The following is a 25,036-nucleotide window of genomic DNA, read 5'->3' on the forward strand; positions in this document are numbered from 1 at the left end:
TTTATATCAAACACCTTCAAAGGCAGATTGCCAGCTATTAATTTTTAGTTCAGTCTTTTCCTTTAGTGTAGAGAATTCAGCCTTATACAGTCTATGGAGAATCTTTTTTGCTTTGGAGCTCCAAGGGAATTGTTGAGAGCAAAAATGCATCGAGAAAATCAAGAGGTTGGTGAGTCATCCCTTGTGTCTTTGGAATTTCTGGCTGCACGTAAGGCTCATCCCTCCTTCCATTTCTCCTTTCTCTGCACCCACCAAATCTCCCTAGTGCTCACCCCAGCAGAACCTCCAAAGATACTCTTCAAAGCCTTGAACCATTATCTTGACTTACTGTCTACTTGGGGGCAGCAACCTACATCAACTGCTTGTATAAATTTCTTACTGTTAATGCCCCATGTTAATGAAATATTTCCTGAGTATCTACTGTGTTCCAGACATGCATTAGGTCCCAAGGATGAAAAGATGATTAAACCACAGTCCTTGCCTTCAAGTTGCTTATATTATAGTTGGGAGAGAAACATGTACAACCACGTGTCCCTTAATGGTGGGGATGTCTTCCAAGAAATGTGTTATTAGGCAATTTTGCCATTGTGCAAACATCCTCGAGTGTGCATACACAAACCTAGATGGTGTAGCCTGCTACACATGGCTATGTGGTATGGCCTGTTGCTCCTGGGCTATAAACCTATACAGTATGTTATTGTGCTGAATATTCTAGCAGTTGTAACCAGTGATAAGCATTTGCACATCTAAACAGGTGTAAACATAGAAAAGGTGCAGTGAAAATACAGTATTATAATCTTATGGAACCACCATCGGATCTATGGTCCATTGTTGACCAAAACATTGTTATGTGGTACTTGACTGTATACCATGTAACTGTAATAGTGTAATAAGTGCTGTGATGATCTGGAGGAAACAGGTTAGATCTCATTAATAGGATCAGAGAGCTCTTCCAAGAGAAAGGGATCTATACATTTGGATGTAAAAAAGGGCCAGGAGGGCATTCCCTCCCAATGTGAGCTAAGGCACAAAGACATGAAACTATATGGCATAGTTAGGGAATAGTTGCTTGTTCAATAAAAACGCAGGCTATAATTCTAAGAAAGAATTGGAAAGATGGTGGTAGCCCCATTGGTTGTGGTCCAATTGCACAGGGTCATGGAAGTATATTTGTGCTATAAGTTGTAGGTATTACGAAGTGAAAGGGAATTTTTCACCACACTATGAAAGACCGCAGTTGAGTTTTGGAAACAGTGGCACGGTGGTAGAAAAAATTGCTACACACGAAAGGCCAAGGGCCAGGAAGGCTCTATGAGGCCATTGTAGTCATCCTGGAATGAAATTGTCGAGACAGAACTGAAAGAGCATCGTTGGGAATGGGGGAGACCTCAAAGGGAAATGAAACCAGAAATTGAACTGGATGTGAGGCTAGAAGAAGAGAGAGGAATCAGAGATAGGAAGCAGGTTTGTTGGATGAGGAGAGGTAGGGACAGTTTCATTTTAGATATGTGGAGTGTGAGGTGATTTGGAAATGTTTGTAAGCAACTGGAAATAAAAAACTGTTCTAAGTCAGGAGATCTGAGCTAACAATATATATTTGGGAGACCCTGGTACATTGTAGTGATTTGAATAATAGAAACATAAGGTACCTCCCTGCTGCCTCAAGAACAGATTTGTAAAGATGTAAATGGAACCATGGGGTAAGTCTGCATTTCTAAGAGCAATCAGCAGAAGCAGGGAAGAACAGTAAGAGTACAGAGACAGAAGTCAAAGGGGCAGAAAGTTTTGAGATGAAGGAAGGGGCAGAAATGCTCGATGCTGAGATGTCAGGTAGCATGAGAACTGAATGGGGATCATAGCATTCAGCAATGAGGATGCCACTGCGGCTTACAAAGGAATGGGTAATACCAGATGGCAGGGGGACCTGGTCTGGGAGTATCATTTTTGGGCGTCACCGTGGGTCCTTTCCCAGGCTGGCTCCAGGCTTTACTCTAGCAATTGGTTGGTAGGGATCAGCCCTAGGACCGCCATCCACCCTGACCCTTGGTGCTTGTGGTCCCTAGTTCCCCTGTCATAACCATAGCCTGTTCTTGGATCCCAGCTGATAGGGATCAGATCCAAAAATTGCCTAATTTTATATCACAGGACTCTAGTTGGTCTTTTTTTTGTTGTTTAATTAAATTTTTTTTCTTGTACCCCAAATCGTCACCAACTCTTTTCTCCCCACCCTGTCCACATTCAGTGGGTCACCATTCTCCCTGTGGTGATGCCATCACTGGCTGACATCCTCCCACTTTATCTTACATCTGCCCTGGGCACCAATGTCCAACCTGCTGCCATATCTTGTCTGTCAAATAAAGTCTGGACTCGTTCTCAAGGGGAGGACATCTTCCTCTCCAGTCCTGTCTCCCATTTCTTCTCTGGACCCATGCTCCATCCTAGAAACAAATTTAAATTGTCCCCAGCGTGGGCTTTTCCACCTCACCCCTTTATTCCTCTCACTTGGCCTTGCTAGAATGTCTTCCTCTGTTTCTTCAGCTGTCTAAAGCCCACTCACCCAGTTTGGCCCTGCAGACCTCTGCCACTTTCCCGGATCACCTCGCTGTCCAGGGTCTTTGCCAGCCCTGCAGTACTGCGGCAGCTGATTCACCAATGACACGTTGTACTACCTTGCTCAGTTGCAAGGTCTCTGAGAGCAGGGGTTCTTTGTGCATTCTGCAGTGACTGTGACTTCATGGTGACTCCTGGGTAAATGTTGACCGCACGAATGAATTGAGAAATACTAGGAGCTGTTGCCTAAATTTCCTGAGGTTCGGAGCCTTTGTAAGTATTTATTTAAAAAATTAATTCACAGAGCCATGTCCCTGTCTCCCTCTCCTCTGTTCCTGGGGTCCCTCCTTCCCTTTATTCTCAGTAGATGGTTTCTTTGAATTGGACCCATTGTCTGAGTTCAAGAAGAGAAAACAGACATGGAGAGAATCAGAGCTCTACCTCCCCTATGAGGTGAGCACCCAGGAAGCTAAAGTTAGGGAAAAAGTGCGTCTTCTTCCCTCTGTTAGGTAGTTGTCTCTTTTCTCTTGGTCTCAAATGATTCCCAATGTGCCCCCCACCCCCTGCATTTTTTTTTTTTTTTTCTTCTCAATAATGTTGCAAGCAAGGAACAAAAACTGAGAAAGAGATTTTAGGGAATGAACAGCCTACACCATGATTAGGGAGTAAAGGAGAGTCTAAGGCAGGAAGCCAGATCTCCTTGGCAGCATGCCTGAATCGCCACCCCCAAACCCAAGGACACACACGTATATGCAAACACATTCGCTCCCCAGATCTTGACAAGTGCAGCACCAGAAATAAATGAGCCACCTTAAGAGCTAAAAGAAGACAGGGAAACAGTAAGGTGGATTTCATGTCCAAAAAGTTGCACATCTTTTAATTAGTCTCACTTGGAGATTTCTCTGACTTCAGAACCAATTTGAGATACTTACTAACATTTCAGCTTTCACTTGGTGTCTGAGACTTTTAGGAACGCAACTGCAAAAAGAAGGGTTAACCTACATATGCGTGGAAAGTCATTTAAAAGGACAATAAATTTGTAAATTAAGCCAAGTATTTCCAAATTCCAGAATGTTTAAAGTAACTTTGATATTTAATCATAAGCATCTAGAGGACAGGGAGCAATAAGAATCTAGCATGTATTAAGTGTACACTATGTGTGCTGATACGTTGATATCTAGAGCCCTGGACTCGTGGCTCCGGTTAGTGAACAAGAGTGGGTTCACCTGTCTGAAATGATGAAGGAAAAAGTGGATCTGCACACTTCCTGAGGAGTATTATTCAACAATGTGCTGTGACCAGTATATGCTGTTGGATCCCTGGCAGGCTTAGGTGACAGCTGAGTTGAAATAAAGGAGGGTCATGTACTGTCGAGAGGGATAGAAGTCAGCTCTGCAGTGAGATTTCTTCCACAGCTCTTTGGTGACCAGTAATGTTAATTGGTCCTCATGGTATCAGTGAATGATCCATCCTGAAGTTGAGCACTTCTCTTTCAAGGGTAACAAGCACAGCAAAGGAAGACATTTCCTATTTTTTAAAATAAGAAAATGTGCCTATACAGATATAAGCAAAGGAGACCAGAACTGGGTAAAGGCAATGATTCTAATGAATTCTTTACTAATTCAGAGTTTAGTGGATTCAGAGATTGAAATAATTAATTGTTCAGCCCTGCTTGGCTGTTTAACAACAACCATATTAGTTTAATTGTTCCCATTCAAGATAAAGAATTGTTTAATAAGGGCCTCTGACAAATAATGCCATTTTAAGTTGAATTTTAATAAGTTCTATTAAATAAGTAACAAAGCCTTGTTATTGGCACTTAGAGACTTCTGGCATTACAGAGCAAAAACCAAGTTAACTCAGTACATGTGTCAAACTTATTTATGAAAGAAAATTATTTATCCCAGCAGTGATTCAACAAGAAGGTGTATAATGCTTTCTGGATGTCAAGAACCATTTTAAGAAGTTGCTGATGCTCTTCTGCATGGCCAAGAGGAAGAGTCTGAACAGAGCTCTGACCCTAAGAATACAGGCTGTTCCCAATGTTCAGACAAGTTGTGTTCCAAAAACATTTGATTGTAAATGACTTGTCTGGCACTTGAGTTTCATTTTTCTAGAGATGGCAATGCAAATAGAAGCACTGAGCCCAGTGGTTTTATTAGGTTGGTGCAAAAGTAATTGCAGTTTTTGCTTTACTTTTAATGACAAAAACCACTTTTACTATTGCAACAACCTTACCTAAAGGAGGCAGATCCAAGTGTCCCGGCAGTAGAGAGAGAAGCCTAGGCATCCTTAACCCTACAGACGCGAGGAGGGTTCTGGACATACCTTGAGGTGCCAGGACCAGCCACTCATAGGAAAAGTGCGAAGTTTTTTGAGTAAGACCTAAATGAAATCTACTTTTAGCTCTGCCATCTTCCAGCTCTTTGTCTTTGGACAAGTTACCCCAGTAAACCTGTTTCTTCATCTAAAACAGAAAACATTGTATCAACTTACATGGCAGAACTGGTGTCACCTAAGGTGCTTCCGTTCAAAGTGTCCAAACTCTCTGTGTCCTTGCAAACATGCTGCCTTTTGGCCTTAATCTGCTGCCTTTTGGCCTTAATCTTCTACAGCCAATCAATTACCAAGTTCTATAGTTTTTACCTCTTACATTTCTCTGGAATGTTTCCATTTACCGCCACCCCATGGCACTACCCTAGATCAGCCACGTCAGCATCTCTACCGTAGGACCCTTAAATGTGCCCCACTCTCTCCTACCTTGCCATTCTCCTTGCATCCAGTATTGTTTCCCTGTAATCCACTCTTGACAGGGCAAGAGTTCTGGAGAGCATTTTCAAATGCAAGCCTGATCCTGCGACTCCTGCTTAAAATCTTTTTTGGTTTTGTTTTTATTGTTTTGTTTTGTTTTGTTTTTGTTTTGTTTTTGCTTCTCATTGCCCTTTGGATAAAAACCAAACTCCTTAACATGAATTTTAAAGCCCTGCTCACTATGCGACCCCTGCCTCCATCTCATTCCTGAAACTCCTCACCCTCTAACCCCACATACTTGCTGTACTAACTTATTTAAATCTCTTCAATGCACCACACTGGCCTCCTTTCTTGCATCCAGCCCTGAAACAGGGGATCCCTGGGCCGAAGACACTTTTTCTTCATTGTGCACTCCCTGCTTCACCAGGCTAACTCCTGGTATCCTCTGCCCTCTATGAAGGGCATAGGCCAACTCTGACTCTGTTGGTTATTAGGATTCCAATTGCAACACTCAATACTTCTGTTGATGGCTGTTGTGATACCTTGGCTCTTGTCTTCTTAGTTTAAAAGAATTTAAACAAGAGACATACAGCCAAGGAGATGCAGCAGAGAGTCATTCATTGCAAAAGAAAAAGAGTATTTTGAAAGTTAGATGCAGAATAAACAGTATACCCTGAGAGAGAGAGAGAGAGTTCAGGGTGAGCTGCTTGTAAGGGTGAGGCAGTGTTGATTATTGCTGGAGAAACGCCCTTTGTGAGAGTCTTACATGATAATTCATAAGGAGATGGGAAGAGGTGTTACTAGTAAGCATGTTCTGGGTGGTCCTCTGGGTGCACATGCTCTGTAGCTGTATGTGCATGTTCATATATCACATGTCTCATTAGCATCTTAAATCTCCACCCAAGGGTGTGTTTTTTACTATAAATGAGCAAAGGGTCAGTTTGATGACAATTAACATCAAAATGCACATGCTCTAGAGAAGGGACAGTCCCTCCTGAAGATAGCTTTGCTTACATGAGCTCAGTTACAATGTGAATGCCAAGGCTTATTGTATTGGCTGTGAGGTCACCACCATTGCTGCATCCCAAGAACATGGTCACTTCCTTGACTATCCTGCCTCACTTCCCCTCTCAAAATACTTTATTGTAATTACTAGCTTAGTTCTCTGGTTTACCTGTAGGCTAAAGGGCTGACACAGTAAGGCTAGGTAGTAGTGAGAGTGCAGGTTTTGAACCGCCTAGGTTAGATTTTGCTCTATATTTGTTTGTCAAATGACTCATCATCTGTAAGCCTCAATTTCCTCACCTGTAAAATGGGTGGAAATGATACTGCCAATCTTATAGAGTTATTGTGTGAGTTAAATGATGTAATATACATACATGCTGATGCATATAGATGCATATATGTGCATATATAAAGGTTTAAGTGCATTGACTGGTGCATAAAAATGCCTTCAATAAACTGAGATACACATATAATAGATACTTACTAAATATGTGCAGACTTTTATTGTTTTGTTTTGCTTTTTAAAGCAAAGTATTCCTGAGACTGTTTTCTTGTGAGTCCTTTGTCTCTCTTTCTTAATTTTCCATTAGCTGGGTAAGATCAGAGTCTCAAAGTAAAAAGTGTTAACACTGTGTTTGCTTCCCTATTTGCTGATTTTTTTCTCCAATCTATGTAGCCTCTAGGTATGACATAAAGATGTGCAGTAGAATGCGGGTGGGCAAAGAAAATATATTCACAAAATGTGTTCTCCAGCCAACCAGTAAGACATCCCTTCCTTACTGGTTGTAGGCTCTGCTTCTGCCCTTGTCTTTAATCCTTGCCTATTTCTGAGCCCCTTCCTTAGAGGCTACTGGCTGAGAAAGTCTAATGTGATGAGGTCTGAGCGTGAAGTTCACTCAGCAAAGACAGGAGAGTGGCATGCAAGCAAATTAAAGCATTCTTAGCTTTCCAGTTCACTCTCTCTGCGAGAAAAAAAAAACCATACATAGCTTTTTAGGCTTCTATTTTTAGGAGTTGCCAAATACATTTCAAAAGCAAAACTACAAATTAATGCAGCATGGGGTACGTGACATTTTTTAAGGTCTTTGGAGGAGATGACAAAACAAGGAACTTCCCACTTTCCAGGGTTGTAAGTTTTTGGGAAAACATCAAATACGAAAAATCGGTAAACATCCTACGTTGCCACTGAATTGTGTGAGGGTTTCCGGATTACCTGGTAGTCACCAGGCTTTAGAAGAGTTATTGTCATTTCGATTTTCAAATGAGTCACTGGATCTCTTGCCCCCAGGGCCACTTCATTATGATTCAGTGCAAAGTACTGACAGCACCGGGGCTTCCGGGAGGGAGTGGTGTCGGGGTGGGGGTTGCTGTTGGCAAGAGGCTTAATTGACACCTTTGATGTAGCCTAAGACAGAACCTGCACCTCCCACTGCTGCTTGGGAGACGTCAGCTTTACGCAGAAAAGGCATCTGCTGATGAATCCTGCCTCTCATTCAGCCTGCTCTGGGAGCAGCCTTAGCCATCCTTAAACTCATCCAACCAATTCCCGTTTCCGCGGGTGCTTGGCTTAGTGTTGAGACGGGATTCTGCCCTTGGTATTCAGGTCCAACACTAAGACTGTGTCCATGTTAGAACTCATAGAAGGTAAGTGAAATGCATTGCTGCTCTCCCTTGTGGAAAGCGTTTATTTTGCACCCTCAAGAATCTATGTGTCTCCTGGTTAATTCTACTTCACTGACTGTGGGGCTGTAATGTTGTCATTTTTACAGGTAAAATAGAGGCGACCTGATACATCTTTATAAAACCATGTCTTTAAGTGTTTCATTCTGTTGTTAGAGATGATGTTACTTAGAGAAAAGAATTGCTTACTTGAGTTCTGTGGCTTTAGTTCAGTTTAGTGAAAATGTGCATAAAACTCTTGAGTATTGGGTAGAATTCCAGTGATTTGAACTTGTTAGCAGTTTTTCTTTTCAAAGGCAGCAAAGAGAAACTGTGAGGAGTTTCTCAGCATCTGTGGCCAGTGACTGTCCAGTTCAAGGCAGGTCCATCACAATCAGGCTAGGCGGATGGACAAGACACAGGTGGATGCAGGACATTTTTCTAGAAGTGAGTTATTAATTATACAAATACAGTGATCTATTTATCAGATCATTGGCATGTCACTGGTGATCTGTGCTTATATTTATTCCTGCTGGGGAGTACTAGGTAGCTAAACTGAAGAGTTAAGAATGAACCTCATTGAAAATGCCTCAGGACCATTCATTCCTAAGGTCCCTGCTGGCACAGTTAAAGGCATCATTAATACATTCATCAGGAAAGTTGTGAAAGGTACATCTTAAAAAATAATTCTGTAACCTACTGCTCTGTGAAACACAGGATTTGCAAAACTGTGACTCTCTGAAGGCTACTTTCCAAAGCTCTTCCTCAATGTACACATGGAAGGGTGTCTAGAGTTCTAATAGACAGCTCTCTATATAATTGTTTATTTCTTGGAGATGATTTGTCATGAAAATTATTTAACATGCCATTTTTCTCTGTGTGTGATTCTTTGTATTTCTAGTTAATGGAACCCCTGGTAGTCAGCTCTCTACTCCGCGCTCAGGCAAGTCGCCAAGCCCATCACCCACCAGCCCAGGAAGCCTGCGGAAGCAGAGGGTAAGGAAATAAGCAAGCTGCTTGTTTCAGACTTGTCTCGGCCTCGGTGCAGAGTGGTACAGGTGCCAGCAAAAACCGTGCTGCTCGTCTCTAGGTAACATCTAAGCTAGAACAGGAGGTGACCAATGGGGAGTTGCTTATTGCTGTGGTTTAGCTAGAACTCAGGGCTTTTAGCTTCTCTGTAACCTTGTCCAAATCTTAACTCAGAAGAATGCACCTTTGCTACTTCACTTTTACATACTCCTGTTTTTGTTCTGACTGCACAGGCTTTATTAGCACTAGTTTATAAGCCTTCTTAGTTGTGATGAGTTTGATTAGATGTCACCATTAAGGGAAACAAGAAGTGCTGTGAATGGAGGGGAGGGCCCTGGTGGAAAATTGCTTATGGTACAGATGGGGCCCCGGAGCAGCAGAGGGTCCGTGAGGTAGGGGATGGGAACCTATGACACATGCTTTTGTGGATGAAACCCACATTGAGCACCTTTTCATCACTACTTGCATTTATGGAGAATTTGGCTGAGCTTGGAGACCACAGTGAAAAAGTTACTGGAAACTGTTAGCTTGTCCATGCTAAGGAAGAGGGTGAGAGCACTTCTCTCAGGATGGAGAGACTACTGTTCTTATCCTGTCACAACCTGTACTGTTTGTCTTTTCCAGTAATACCAAGGCAAAAATAAAAGTAGTGGGAAGGAGGCAAAAGGGGAGGTACAATGCCAAAAACGGAAGGCCCTTTATGGTCCTGATTTCAGATGTGAGGTCGGGGGAATGTACGCTCCTAGGAGGTTTCATGATGGTGTTCGCCGAACACTTTAATAAGCGAGGACTCCTTGCAGTCTACTGCACTCAAATGCTACATTCTTGAGTTTGGTTTCTTTTAATATGTGTTTTAAAATAAAACTTCTGAGTTCCATAAAATTAGGTGTCATCCAGGATGGAAGGCCCTCTCTTCAAGATTTCTGCACAGGTTGTGTCTTTAGGCTGCCAGACATCTAAGAGTGTGGGGCAGGGAGATTCATTTGGTCCCTAGCTCCTTTGGAGCCTATTGCACCAAATATCAAGTTTGGTTATCTTTCTCCACTGATTCACCTGGCATCAGGTGGAGCTTGTTTTGAGTGTTTGATGAAGCCTGGGATCTGACGCCAGCTTGTCCACTAAATGGCCATGGTATCTTAGATAAGCCTCTTATCTTTTCTGGGTCTCCGTTGGAAACACAAAGCAAAATGAGGAGGCTCTTTCCAGATAGAAAGTCCAATACTTCTGTTCTACTTCCATTTGAGTGTTTTCACTATGGTTTTTTTCTTGGCCACAGTCTAATTTGGAATTTTAAGGTGTTGGAATCATTCGCGGAACAACTCAAAGAATTGGCCAAATTTATTTACTCTCCTAAAGGCCTGTACTTGAGTGGAGGAAGAGCTGGTCAGTCATTCTTTTCTTGTAAACATCACCCAGTGAGGCATCAATCTATGGGGACCACCATTAGATACAGAGCAGAAAGGGCCCTCTTCTGAGAACATTCTCTCTCTTAGAGTGTATGCTTTCTAGAGTACACCTAGCATAGAAATCCCTCTTTATACTTTGAGCTAATTGAACTCAGATTAAGGATTTATTGGTGTCATTTATGCTTAGTTGTTGAGATTAAGAGTGATTGGGAATTCCCACTGCTGATGGGAGCTTTTCTCCCTGCTCGTTTATTGAGGAGACCTCCATCGTAGGGATGTAAAGCTATGCTCCGATATCCCTTTCTTGGCAGAATGGGGCTAGAATTCGCTTCTTCTGCTTTCTGTATTTCCACTTTAGTATGATTTTGTCCAATTGAGGCAGAAAATTTCCATTCAGCTCTGTGGCTATTGGCTTATATAATTAACATTTCCTGCACTTGGGGAATGATTATAAGATATGGCTGTCTTATAGATTCTTCATTTTACCATTTAAATGATCAGTGCAAACACCATACTTGGGAGAAAAAAAAATCCCATTTGTTTTAGGAGGACAAAGGGTTTATACCATCTGAAAACACTTATTGAGCACATGTTGTGAGGCAGGGCACTGGATATATTCTAGGATGGTTCCACATCCAAGCTTTTGAATTTGGGCCATAAATGAACATCCCCATCCATGTGCTGTGTCAGTGTATGAAGGCATTCCCAGCTGCTTTAGCCAGAGGAGCTTTCATCTTGGCATGTAGGCAACTGCATCAAATAATCCCTCCCAGTTAAAATGGGCCTAGAAGATCCCTAAAAACTGATCCTGTTTCAGATTTGATTAATGGTCTTCTCAAATGTTTGGCTATACTCCTATGCAGGAAATACTGACATAAGTGAAAGATGGCATGTGCTAAAAGAAGACACTTCAAAGAATAAATTAACTCTTTTTACTGCAGATTGGAAAACAGTAGCTACTTCTATTTTTTCCTTCTGTGTTGCCTAGCAACATGGCCAAGAAAATGAGTTGACTACCCCCACCCCAACACACACACGCACACACACATGCATGCGCACACACCTTGCCCCCATTTTAAAAATACAGGAGCATGAGGTGTTTTTTCAGAAGGAAGGTTGATACATTTGACTGGTTTCTTTACAAATAAGAAAATCTAGTTTTTACTTATATTAGTTACAAAATTTAATTCGCTTTTTTTCTTCTGTTAAAATCACATTTTTATGTTACCTCTCTTGACATTTTGGAATAGTCTTATACAATGAAAAACCTGCATGCCAGACATTTCTCTTCATAAGCATATTCGTGGCAATGTACCAAGTAACCTATTTTTCCGAAGCAGAGTTATTTAAGTTGCTGTCTACAGGCGTTTGACTGGTCACAGAAGCAGAGCCTGGAGACTCTTTTCCCACTCATGAACTTTTTTGGTCCCATTTCTTAATCCATCAGGAAGAAATGTGTTGTGTTATGTAGGCTGAATGAAGCTCCCCATTATACTCCCACATCACTGACTTTTGTAGATTATCTGATCAGTCAGATGATGTGAGGAGTGGGTGGTACAAAACAGGAGAAAAGCCAACTCTAGACGCTGTCTGCAGATCTGAGCTGGTTGCCTGGCTACCAACCGAGATCTAGTAGCAGGAAGGGGAGGGGGGAAAAGAGAGAGGAGGTGATGAGTGAGTGGTCTGTTGGAGAACAGGGAAAGAACATTGGGAAGGGATTTGGGGTGAAGTGGGTTAATTTTGCACTCTTTCTGTTGTCCAAACATAATATTTTGAGAAAGCAATGCTTTTTTGGGTTTTATGCTACATGCAACTACAACATTTGAGTTGCTGCTCTGGAACCAGAATTTGCTGAATGCCATCTGCGCCTCCTTATAAATTATTTTATCTTGAGGTAAGCATGTTCCTTTTCTACCAAGAATGGGAAGGAAATGGTCAAGGAAGAATTGCCTAGTCACACAGTAGTGGAGGTGACCTTCACACACCTCAGGGGCTATGCAACTCAACGGGCATCAAGGAAGGGGAAAGATTAGGAGAAGACCAAGAGGCGTTTTCTTGCCAATAAGGTGAAACCAGCACCATTTTGTTTTTTAGATGGTTTCTCTATTATTATCTTTCCTCCTACTCCAAGTTGGTGACTTGAAAAGGTCAATAATATTAGAAACCGGGGGTGCCCATTCAGTGTTGCTCCCATGAGAGCCACAGGGCACCCAAGAAAGTTGAGTAAACGAATCTATACCGCCCTTCATCTTGCAGGACCTGTACCGCCCCCTCTCTTCGGATGACTTGGATTCAGTAGGAGACTCAGTGTAAAAGAAACAATGGAGCAATGTATATGGTTTGTGATTGGGTGAAGGTTTCACATTTCCTAAGCAAAAGTCTAACAGCAAAATACACAAAAGAGTTTTGCATACCTTGAAATGATAAAAGACCAAATCATATGAAAGTAAATATGTAGGCATTTTGTATTCATGATGTTCAACCTTGAAATTGAGAGACTTTTAAAAATATCTCCCATATTGATTTGATTGGGGAGAGTCTGAACACAAAATGCTGGGATTTTTGTGCGGCGCCTGGCTCTAGATGAATTTCATTTATGGACCTAATATTGAGTACAAGAACACACTAATTGTGTGGCAATATAGAGCCAGAATTTCTGTAGATGGAGTTTTCTTCTTAATTATAAGTAGGCATAGAGATATAATTTTTCTGTACTTTCTGTAAAGCATATTAAAATGGCACTAGCAGGCATATTTTTTCTTAAGGTTATGTTGTTTTTTAAAATTTGAATTGCTGGTTTTTAGAGGTATTTTTATTGCAAAATAATAAAAATGCTTGGGTAGATTTTTTTCTCCCTAGACAGTAGAAAAAGCTACTTGTTGTTTTGTGGGTTAGTATATCTGAGAGAAAAAGAAAAATTATGACAAGGACACATCTCATAAAGACTCTAAAATTAGGCGTTAGGAACTTTCCTTGTTTTTGTTGTCAAGTCCTTTTTATTTTTTAAAGTTATTTTAGTAGAAACAGTATAAATTTAGCTTAAGCTATATGCCAACATGAAGAACTTGGCCAATGGCATTGCTATAGATTGTATAATTTTTTCTTACAATCATATACATAATTTTTTAAATGTGTAAAAACTAAAGCTGGGAATTTTTTTTTTCATACAGACCTAAACAAAATTGTATCTGGACTTTTTCCAGGAAATCCATTTGAAAAGCAAGATTCACTTAAATGGTGCTGTATAAATCAGGCCTAGAGTATCCAAATCTCCACTCTGAAAAATTCTCAATCTTGCTGGTGTTTTGGAAATTTTCATATGCAAAACTCCTTTTGTGTTAAACCAATTAAGTCTATGATTATAACCCATTGTTAAACATTAACCTACTAATTCTGCTCTTCTAGTCCTCTATTTTTAAAATTTATGGTTAGCTTTGCTTAAACATAAAATAATTATTTTAAGTCTGAATGTTAAAAATTAATTTAATATGTATAGTTTATTGTATTTAAGCCATATCCTAGTGGTCATTTACTTTTACTAGTTCAAACACTAACAATTTAAGACTTGTGAAGCATGGTTTTGATATTCTCCAGGCTTGACATATCTCAGTAGGTGACAAATTAAAAATGTTTGATGCCATTTCGAGGCTTTTACATGATTTTTTTTCAAATTTTACTTGAAAACAATTTTCAAATGTTTGATTCAAGATGGAGAGAAATTCAGTTGTCACACGCTGTTTTAAATGTTATTGATTTATCTCCCTGATAAATTGTTCCACTAGCAAATTTTACCATCTGGTTTATAGTTACATATGTTACCATCTCACTTTACAAGTGAATAAAATATTCCAACCAAAAGAAGAAGAAGAAGAAAAAACATCCAGGCAATCTAATAGCGTTTGAAAACTTAGCCCTATAATAATTAGTGTCTCATTATGCTGTCTGTTGGAGAGAAAGACATTTCTCTGGCAGGTTATTCAAGAGCTGCAAACTGAACCATTCCATCTTGAAAGAACAGTTCATAATAATACCTGTTCCAGGCTTCAGGTTTTAAAACTGTTTCCAATAGAAATGACCAGAGACTCCTGCTGAGATCAAAAGGCTGCTTTGTTTTAGCTGAAACAGTAAACATCTGTGAGGTTGCCTATGCTGGTGTCTGTTTTAGTTATGTCTTTGTAAAATGCATTACTTAATACAGTTGAGTCCATAAAAGATTAGTATGTATTTGACTAAATTGCCAAAAATGCAAAGAAAGCAATGGAACAGTTACTTTAAATCTGGTGGGGTCAGATGGTTGAGAACAAAAATAAATTCTAATAATTTTAACTTCCCTGCACTGTCAATCTTATGGACAACTACTGCTAGAAAGGTCCAATAAATGCTGTTTGTTCTAAGTGGTAGATATTGCCAATTGATATAGAACCCATGGCTTTGTTTAGACAGGGCAAAAAGAAACTGAACTTGTACTAATTGCCGATAGATATCATGGCCAACTTTCCATTCAAGCAGTTCCAAGGGAAGTGCTTTCCACAGCATTTAATCTCTTGAACATATGACTTCTATTAAAGGACTGTTCAGGGGCTATATATATCATTTATTTTTTGAAAGTAAAGTCCCTCAGAGATTGAAACAGCACACCATTTATAGTCTTTGAGATCTCTTTTTATGCAAAACATAATTCTATTAAACTAAAGCAGAAATCAAAAATTCTTAGCAACAAACCAGAAGTTTTCAGTTCATTGGTGGAACAGAATTGGTGATTTATAGGCACTTATGATTGACTTACTTATAGAATTCTTTATAAAAAAATTCGGCAGTGAATTTTTAAATTGTTCTACTGAGCAGGGAGCGCTTCAGCAATAGCCATGCAGTTTTGTCCTAATGATAATCCTAAATGTGCTCTGAAGACATCGTGCTGTAGTTCAAAGTTCGATACTTTCTCACTTGCTCTCACTTCTTTCTTAGACGTAGACATTGTAGAAAAAGATATTAGGAATATTTCCCTGCTTTCAGCATTTTAGAGGTGCAAAACTTAAAAATATATAAAGTGTGAAGTTCAGTGTGAACTCAAAAGACTATAGTTCTGAAAGCCACATGGTGTGTTTTTGTCTTGTTTAATCATCTAGGCAGGGGGGAAAATCTACACTGTTTCCGTACTGCCATAGAATTTTAAGAAGTGTCAGGTTCTCTCATCTGTGTACATCCCTGTGCACATATATTGACTCATCTAAATATTAAGAACCCAAAAAACATTTTCTAAAACCATTTGAACCAGCACTAATGTACTATATATGTACCCTACATAACCAGCTGTGGAATTTCCAACACATGTCCTGAAGATCTGTACATGATTGGACTCTTTTTCTTTCTTTTTCTTTCTTTCTTTCTTTCTTTCTTTCTTTCTTTCTTTCTTTCTTTCTTTCTTTCTTTCTTTCTTTCTTTCTTTCTTTCACTTAAAAACAATGAAGTGTGCAAGTCAGATTTCTTAATGGAAGTAAATGAAGATATAGAATAATATTCCTGAAAATTCCACATATTTTAATTCTTGGACTGCTAAATTTTTCATATGTGGCCATATATCTATACAGGTGTTTGGGTGTTTATATAAATTTGCCAGGCTTGGTGTGTATGTGGGTATGCTTCTGTAAGTATCTGTGTATGTGTATAAACCATCAATAGTAAAGTATAGTATTTGTGATACAGCCTTATAAGTGACTGGCTCTTGTGGAATTATACATAAAATCTTCATGTCATAAAGTGTTACTCTGTGACATATTAGTTGGGGCATGTTTAAGTTAAAAAGCAATTTGCTCAACTAGTATGGCAAATGATTCCAAATATTCAGATGTACTGATTTATCAAAAAAATTGAAATTCAGCCAAATCCAACATTGTGTTAACTATTAAATATAAGTAACATTAATGTTTATATTGATTTATCTTTGTGTTCAATTATTAACAAGATTGAATACTATGACTGACTTTTTTCTGTTGTGTGTTTTATGGATGACTTGTAGTGGTTGTCAGTCAGTATACACTAAAAAAATGAAACACTGATACAGTTGCAGATTGTCAAGTATAATGTTGGAACATAAATAGAAGAGAATCCAGAGTATATTTGATATGAAGTAAGTTTAATAACAAAGCCAGATAACCTGTAAGGCGATCCTTGATGTTCTTTCAAAACTCTAACCTGTTGACAAATTTTGAATATACTTGCTGTATGTGTGTATATATCTACATAAATATATACACACTTGAAAATGTTAATTGGATGAATTTACTATATATGCATACATTTGCTCATTTATGCATATTTGCATTAGCCTTGCTAGCATCTCTATTTGTGCATGTTAGTGACAACTGCCTTGATTGAAATATCCCACAGAGGCATAGTGTGGAAATTAGAGATATATTGAATTCAGTCTACCAATTGCCTGATATAGTGTGTTGTACTGTCAGTTGAAAAATATTTGTAATCTTGTGCCTGTTACGCATGTGGAAAAAAGAGGAAATCAGAGGCCCTCACTATAATTTTTAAGGGTGCATGACATATGATGTCTTTAAAATATGGTTCATTTTAGTAAAGATGATGGATAAATTCCAAAATAGTATAAATGATGCATGTAATACATGAATGTTTGTATTATATATGGCCACAAAATGTTTTTGAAGCCAGGGTAGTAGATATCTAAAGGTTATAGGCAAAGAAGTATGAAAGTTAACTTTCTTGTGATGTGTTTTTGAGGAGTTGATACTCATCAGTAAGCAAGGAATTGAGTTTATTTTTTCTAAGAACTCTTTACTTTGAAATATATTATGAATGTTGTGAATTTGGATAACATTTTTATAAAGAAGTTACATACTTTCTGCTCACAGTCTCAGTTGACTGGATGTGTATTCTCTTTAAAAAAGCATTTGGTGTTAAAACGTTTGACACAGCAATATATTTTTTAAATCCATCAACTGAGGCCATCAGCAGAGCTTTATAGAGCGAAGCGTTGACAAAATGTTTCATTGAACTACCCAATTTTGAAAGTTCAATTACTTTGTGCTGTGGTTTCATTGTAAAATGTTGTACCTTGTGTTTCACACTGGACCATGTTATTCCTCTTGAAGTTAACTTTGTGACACTTACCACCTTAGAATAACTATATAATAAACAGGAAAAACTGCCTATGTTGTTCAGTGAGTTTCTTTCAGAAAACTTGATAAGTAGACACTGAAATTGAAATGACCACGTGTGGGATAAGGGTGACCTTCACAATCACGTGTATGGCATTCTTCTGTTGTAATTAGCATCAACAAGTGATATTTGAGAGACTACAGAATGGTACCACATAGCATCTGAAGTATAAAATACTGACAGTAATACCAAAATAAGATTATCTGATGAAGAATTCTGTTTCAGGTAGTTGCATTAAAATCAGGACTCTACCTTCCTTTCAGGGTTGCCTTAAAGGATGAATTTGTCAGACATATTGATAACTCATTGAAAAGAAGAAATTAACATGCATTTTTAAAACCACCAGTGGTCTCCTAGGCTTGAAGGCATTTTTCCCAAGGTGATCTAATTTGCAGGGAAAAAATGTGCATGTGTATGTGAGCATGTCTGTGTGTGTATTTTTACAAGCTATTTCTTTTAAAATCACTGGATATATAGTTTTAGAAATAAAGTTAATTAAAATAATGATAATAAAATACTTGACTCTGTAATTCAGAACAAAAATCATAATATATTTCATTTATGAAAGGAGGATAGAAAAGGATGTTAAAGAGGATAGGAAATTCTGCTGACTGAGCTAGAAAAAATATATATATATATTTTTGAGACAGAGTTTTGCCCTGTCGCTAAGGCTGGAGTGCAGTGGTGTGATCTTGGCTCACTGCAACCTCCGCCTTCTGGGTTCAAGTGGTTCTTGTGCCTCAGAATCCTGAGTAGCTAGAATTACAGGTGTGTACCACCATGCGCAACTAATTTTTGTATTTTTAGTAGAAACAGGGTTTCGCCATGTTGGCCAGGCTGCTCTTGAACTCCTGACCTCAAGTGATCCTCCCACCTTAGCTTCCCAAAGTGCTGGGATTACAGGTGTGAGCCACTGCGCCCAGAGGAAAAAAATATTTAGTATTACAATTACAATATAAGTTCCAAATTCTGGTTTTAAATCTAACATTTTCACTAGTTTTACTTTAATCTTCAAATTACATTTGCTTTAATTGGTTCTCTGTATTATTTCCTTGATGAATGTCCACAGCAATGATCACAGCAAAATGTAATCAGTGTCTGTAGCAATAATCATTGGAAGGAATGTTTCCAAATTTATAAATATTTCAAATTGTAGTTACAGTTTCTTAATACAACCAGAGTTTAGCATAAAATGTAGCAGGTGCCTAGAAGAGTAGTGAGCTCCCTTCATTATAGGTTGGGAATCCCATTTGAGGAGTAAATCATGGAGGGAATTATTCTATCCAGAGGAAATACAGTAGATGACTTCCTGGGCTGCTTCCAAACTACGATTTCATGAAGGGTGTAACTCATGAGAGGAGGCATGTGGCCACCAAATGGCACAGTCTCCTTGGGACAAATGGTTCAGATTATCAGTTTATAGATCTTGGCTTATATGAGCATAGTGACTGGACAATTGAGGCCAGAAAAACTACCCAATACAACAAACGGTATAGACCTAGTTGTAACTAAATGCATTTGTCTTTGAAATCTTGGCTCTCGTGGTTTCACTAACATAGCCGTAACACCATTGTTTCCATTTGCATTTTCGCCTCCTTTCGGTAAACCAACTTCGTGAGTAACAGTTCTCTAGACTTTTGAAAAATTTATCCAAATCTTTATGATAAAGTTTTACATTTTTCAGTATTCATTCTTACTTATGCTCATGCTTATCTGTGCCATAAACTTTATTTAGGCTGAACGTACCACTGTGAAGAGTGCAGACAAAGGAATTTGGAAAAAGCAGTTCCTTTGTGCCTTGTTTCAAATAGTGGAGCCTTATTAGTAATTGCAGAGTGATGCCTTCAACTTATTGTTCTATACCCACTTGGGAAACAAATAAATGGATGGCTTTTCTATATCATATAGAATCCTGTGAGTTTCAAGCTCTCTTCACCAAGATTATTATTTAATTTTGTTAGAGGTCATCTTTAGAGCTTCTGTGGATCTAAAGTCAAGATCACCAAGACAACTATTTGAGTTTGTTAAAAATGTATTGCTTGTGTTTCCTTTATAAGATTGATTCAGAAATCATATGCCAGTGATTACTTGATTTCTATATTATTTTTAGCCATTTTTCAAGTCAGTATCAACTCAATAAGGTAATAATTGTATGCCAAGATAAAATGTGAAGTGGAAATGGTGCAATTATCCAGCCAAAGCTAAAGTGTGGTGAGATTTTTCTACCTTGATTAGATCAATTCTCTCAATTAGATATTTTCAAAATCTTCATGCAGCGTGGACCCCAGCTGAGTGACAATGTTAATACAAATGGCAAGAGTAACTCACACCATTTAAAGTGAACTGTTTTCCACTACATCGTCATCAGATACATCTTGATAAAATGTGGTTAGAGTTGTCATGTCAGCTTTCTCGCTTACTTCAAAAAATGTGATATGTTCTCCATCTGTTATATGATCCCAAGCTCAATAGTTACACTTAGGATGTGTTCTTACTTAGGGCAGTGCTTTTATGAAGGTGTGCCATAAAAGCATCCAGGTGCCAGCAACCTTTCCAAATGGTTCCCATTAAATCTGCTTGGGGGGGAGGGGGTGATGACATTTCAAATGTCACAACATTTCTCAGAGCAGCTAATTGCCCTAAATTCTGAAATAACTGTACATTTTGTACTGTACACCCAGATGCCTTGAAATTAGCAAATTGAAGCAAACATAAAATCTTGTTGGCATGTGGACTATAAAATGATTTATCTGCTCGGAAAAACCAAAAAGGTAAATTTATTTCATTTATAAGCAACAAAAAAATATAGGTGGGCTTTTCAGCTTCTGTTGGTTGTAAAGAAAGGCTGGTTGATCTCATTAAGTTAATTCTAAAGAGCAAGCACTTACACATTTTGCCTTTACTGTGTTCGAAATCCTTCTGTTGGACTTATGGATAATAATAGAAATATTCCAGCAGGGTCTAAGTTAGTATATTTAGGTGGATTAGTAAATAATTGGTGGATTACCCAAAGAGCCATGCTGATTACTGGAATGGCTTCAACTGGGAGACAGAGCAAAAACATTAGGAGACCAGATCAGAATCTAAAAGATAACAGGCTGGGAGGATACTAATGTAATAAAGATGACATTTAATGTGGGGAAATGTGAAGTTCTGGACTTGGTCCAAGACAACCTTTCAAACACACACCAGGGAGACCTGACATAGCTGTGGGCTCATTGTAAAGGTGAAATGCTATGGCCTTATCCACATAAGCCAATAAGATCTTGAAGTTAATTAATGTTCTATTCACGAGAAAGAAAACTCTATCCTTCTCTGCTTTGTGCTAGTCAGAGCACACCCAGAATATTGCATTCACTTTTAAGCACCAGGGTTTTTTTTGGTAGAGACTTTTAAGCACCAGGGTTTTTTTTCACTGTGTGGCCCAGGGTAGTCTTGAACTTATGGACTCAAGCGAGCCTCCTGCCCCAGCCTCCCAAAGTGCTGGGAAGACACGGATGGAGACCAGTAGCTATTTTCAAACACCTGAAAGCACTGTCATGTGAAAAGTGGATTAGACCCGTACTGGGCAACTCTGGAAATCAGAGATAAGACCAATAAATGGAAAATGTAGAAGGACATAATTTCAACATAACTTACAGAAGAACTTCCTTTATTTTGCCTCCTATTAATGATGAAGGGCTGCCTCAGGAAATAGTATGTTCAGTACTATAAGTATTTGGACAGAGGCCATCTGACCACCCACTAGGGTTTCTGTAGGGGGCATTTTGTCTCTGGGTGAAAATGGGGCAGAATAGGTAATATTTAAGGTCCATCCCAGTCCCCCAAACTCTTGGAATCAATGAATGGTCACTATCTTGGAAAAGTATTTAGTATTAACTATCTTACTTCTTTGGGAAAAAAGAGATAACACTATTAGAAGTTTAATACATTGATTTTACTCTCTTTGAGCATAACAAATAAAATGAAAGCTTTACATTTTCAGGGAACTCTGTGTGTCCGTGAGTACATTTTTCTCTTAACTGCCCATCATCTGTTACTCTCAAGCAGCAGAAAATTGAAATGACTCGGGATACATTTTCAGAAACACAAAAATACAATCATAACGTTGAAAACAAGCAGTTACAAACATAAGCAACTTGTGTTAACCCTACTTCCCCCCCCTTTTTTTTTTTTTTCTACCAGAGCCTAAAATCCTTGAGAGGTTTTTGTTCAGAAAGCAGAGAAAACCCAGCTGGCATTGTGACAAGCATTCAGGGATCGACCATTTGGTGGCACTGTTAAATCCAATTCATTAGTTGATAAAGCATTGAGTGAATAATAGCCCACAAGTTTATAGAATGTTACAGTTTAAAAGATGTTTTCATGTACTATGGGTCAGAGCTCTGTATCAAGTACCTGATGTTCTTACTAAAAGAACAAGCTTTTGGAATTGAGTGTCTAAATTGTGAACATTTTTGCTAGGAAACATGCTACTAGTCTATTAATTTGGTGAAAGAATGTGTCTTTGTATTCTAAATTTAAAACACCACGTGACAAGGCGGCACCTGCCAGCCTAAACCACACCATGTGTCTCCATTATGAAGTACCATTTGTGTTGCTGCTGGAAGAAATTCAAGGACCAGAAAGCCCAGAAGGGAAGGTCTACATTGTAGGCATTTACTTAGTGCTTTTCTGTTTAGAACGCCATTATGTCTGCAGCAAAAACAATGACCCAGAGGATGAAGGATCTCACTGTTCTGGAAAACACACACCTACCCCTCGAATGTGGTTATGTTTATTTTCTTGGGTTATTGACATAATAAATCTGCCTCGTCTCAGCCTCATACCGCAATATTATAAATACTAGGTTTTCACAAAAAGACGTTCATCCATAAAAGTCAGCAAAGCATGACTTAGAAGCTCCTACATTTATAGTCTCTTCAACAGAGTGGATTATGGGCACATAGTGTCACACTAAGAAAAACTCTGTGTCAAGGTAACACTCTTAATCCGTTTTTCTAGCCTGACATGACAAATGTGTGCTGCTGGTTACAAAAGATAGATAAACAGCTCAAGTCACCAGGCTTGCTGAGGGGGGATTTTTATAATATTGGAAACAATGGGCACATGACACAAACTGTGTGGTATCCAGGGGTATACGAGAGTCATCTCTAAACTTTTAGCCTGTTCTTTAAGAAAGCAGATGTGCTATTGCTATTACATTAACTTTCATCCAAATGGTGTCAACTGTGAGCTTTGATGAACTTGACCAATGGGACATGCTTATCTAAGTCACACCCAAGAAAAAGTTCTGTGATGTTTGACTTAGATGGCTCTGTGGTGACTTAGGCAGCATTTCCCCAACTATATTAATCTTTTTAATGAAAACTAAAATCTTGGAATCTCCCATGCAGGATACTATAGACCATAATGAAATTACGTCAAGCCTGTCTTTCCTCCTACTTTGTACATACTTTAAGGCTGAATGGGTTGGGGAGGAGGTTGAAGGGAAACAGGTAAGCAGAGGAAAAACAGGTCAGCTTTGCTTCTTGCCACCTCTTCATTATTAATTCAACTACAGATGCTCTTTCCCTTCTCTCTGCTCCACAGACAGCCGGCACCATGAGCCAATGCCGCCCGCCCCCTCACCGCCTCCTGCTCCCATCAGGCCAACCAACCAAGTGGATAAACCCAGGGAAACAGAAGGAAGATCTTTTAGGACAAGCTGTGTTCACTATTTAGAAATAGCATTGAAATGTGCAAATTGTTTTCTCAGGAAATAGATGCAGAGATGGAAACATTCATTGTTAAAGTACTGTCCCATAGCCACTCATAATATTAAATATTTGGTACTGTTTTGTCCTCTGAGCTCTCTCATATAGTTGTTACCCTGTTTGCTTTCATGGGTCTTGGGTCAAAATCAAACAGAACTATAAGGCCTAGGCTTTTATTCTTGTCTTTACTTCAGACTTATTATGTAACATTTAACAAACCAATAACCTACTCAGTGCTTATGTTTTGATCTCAAAATAGAAATGACAACACCACTCTTTAACCTTTCTCCTAAAGTTGTGGTAAGGTGGAGCATTTAATTTTTTTTTTTAGGATATTTTATAAAAACAAACTGAAGAGAAATGTTTTCTATTGGAAAAATAGAAAAAATAGTGAATGGGATCAGAATGGTACCACATTTGACGGCCATTTGCCGAGAGACTGTGAAAGAGTCAGGTGAGATGCTTGAACTCTTCCAAACCCAAAGAGTGAGCTAAAGGACCCTGATTTTGAGCAAAAGGAATAAGAAGTCATGGAACATTCAATTTCACAATAACCAGCTTGATCCTGTTATCACAGTCTATTATTGGTTAGTAGGGAGAGAGGGAGATGTGGTCCCAGTTGAATATGCTGAAGACGTCTTTTTCCAAGTGTTAAGATCAAATCCTCCCTAGCACGGGCAAAGATTTCTCCTGAGATTCCGAGCTGGGCACGGCCCCTGGAAACTCAGGCATTCTGACCCAGTTTTTGAATTACCGGTTTCTGTTCCCCTACAGAGCTCTCAGCATGGCGGCTCCTCTACTTCACTTGCATCCACCAAAGTCTGCAGCTCGATGGATGAGAACGACGGCCCTGGAGAAGGTGATGAGCTTGGGACTTGGTATCTGAGGAGGCAGAGGATGGGTTGGCTAAATTTACTCCAAAAAACTGTAGCTTCTCAAGCAGAATGACGTGGACGAGGCTGAGCAGCTCCTGAGGGTCAATCACAAGGGGATAGGGTTGAATATAGTGCCCACCAGGGATTGGTATCTGCTCTGTGAGAATGGGAAGGGGAAGTTGGCCCATTTTGGAGACATTTCCCATCCTCTGAGGGCATATGTATACTAAGAAGGCCAGCTATTGCCTGCTTTGGAAATAAAAGGGGATCACTGGGATCATGGCTCTTTTTGTTTTCCCAAATCTTGTTCACTTTTAGTGTTACTTTAAGTGAACAAAGGCCATTCAAATTTAAAGACAGTTTATTCTTTTGACTGTTGTAGTCTCACAGATGTACCCTAAATTAAGTGAATTCAATACATTAAAATATGGTTTTACAAAAAGAATTGGTGGAAATTGCAAAAATATCCTTGAGCTAATTCACTGCAGAATGTCTCTGTGATGTGGTCAAATGATCAGGATTCCAGAAATGATTTTTTCACTAACTCACTGGATTGTTTTGGACAAGCATCTTCAACTCCCTGCATCTTACTTCCTCTTCTATGAAATGGAGATTGTGAATCACACCTATTTCCTTCCTGAAGGCTATTATCAGGTTCAAATCAACTACAGGGAAATATTTGGAAAAGATAAAAGTGATACCATCAAGCCACTGTTAAGGAATCCGCTTCTCTTATTTGTGTTAAGTGATATGATTTAAAATTTTTTTTTTTCCAAAAAGTACCCTTTGGGAAGTGCTTTTGTTATATTAAGTGAAATAC

At 39.0% G+C, this 25,036-nt stretch overlaps 1 protein-coding gene across 3 annotated transcripts in view; it reads left to right on the plus strand.

The window, feature by feature from the left end:
* The window catches only part of DCLK1 (doublecortin-like kinase 1), a 354,978-nt gene that overhangs the window by 261,012 nt on the left and 68,930 nt on the right, over window positions 1-25,036 (plus strand). For 2 of the 3 annotated variants that reach the window (XM_011943029.1, XM_011943028.1), the window contains exons 1-3: window positions 7,599-7,950; window positions 8,867-8,961; window positions 24,116-24,200. In XM_011943029.1, coding sequence (XP_011798419.1) covers window positions 7,932-7,950; window positions 8,867-8,961; window positions 24,116-24,200 — 199 coding nt within the window. In that variant the 5' untranslated portion in view covers window positions 7,599-7,931. Of the gene's footprint in view, window positions 1-7,598; window positions 7,951-8,866; window positions 8,962-24,115; window positions 24,201-25,036 lie in introns of those variants that run through there. The other variant, XM_011943027.1, reaches the window with a different exon arrangement.

The sequence above is a fragment of the Colobus angolensis genome, unplaced genomic scaffold (genome assembly GCF_000951035.1).
Source record: "Colobus angolensis palliatus isolate OR3802 unplaced genomic scaffold, Cang.pa_1.0 Scaffold214, whole genome shotgun sequence".
In the NCBI taxonomy this organism is placed as follows: Eukaryota; Metazoa; Chordata; class Mammalia; order Primates; family Cercopithecidae; genus Colobus; species Colobus angolensis.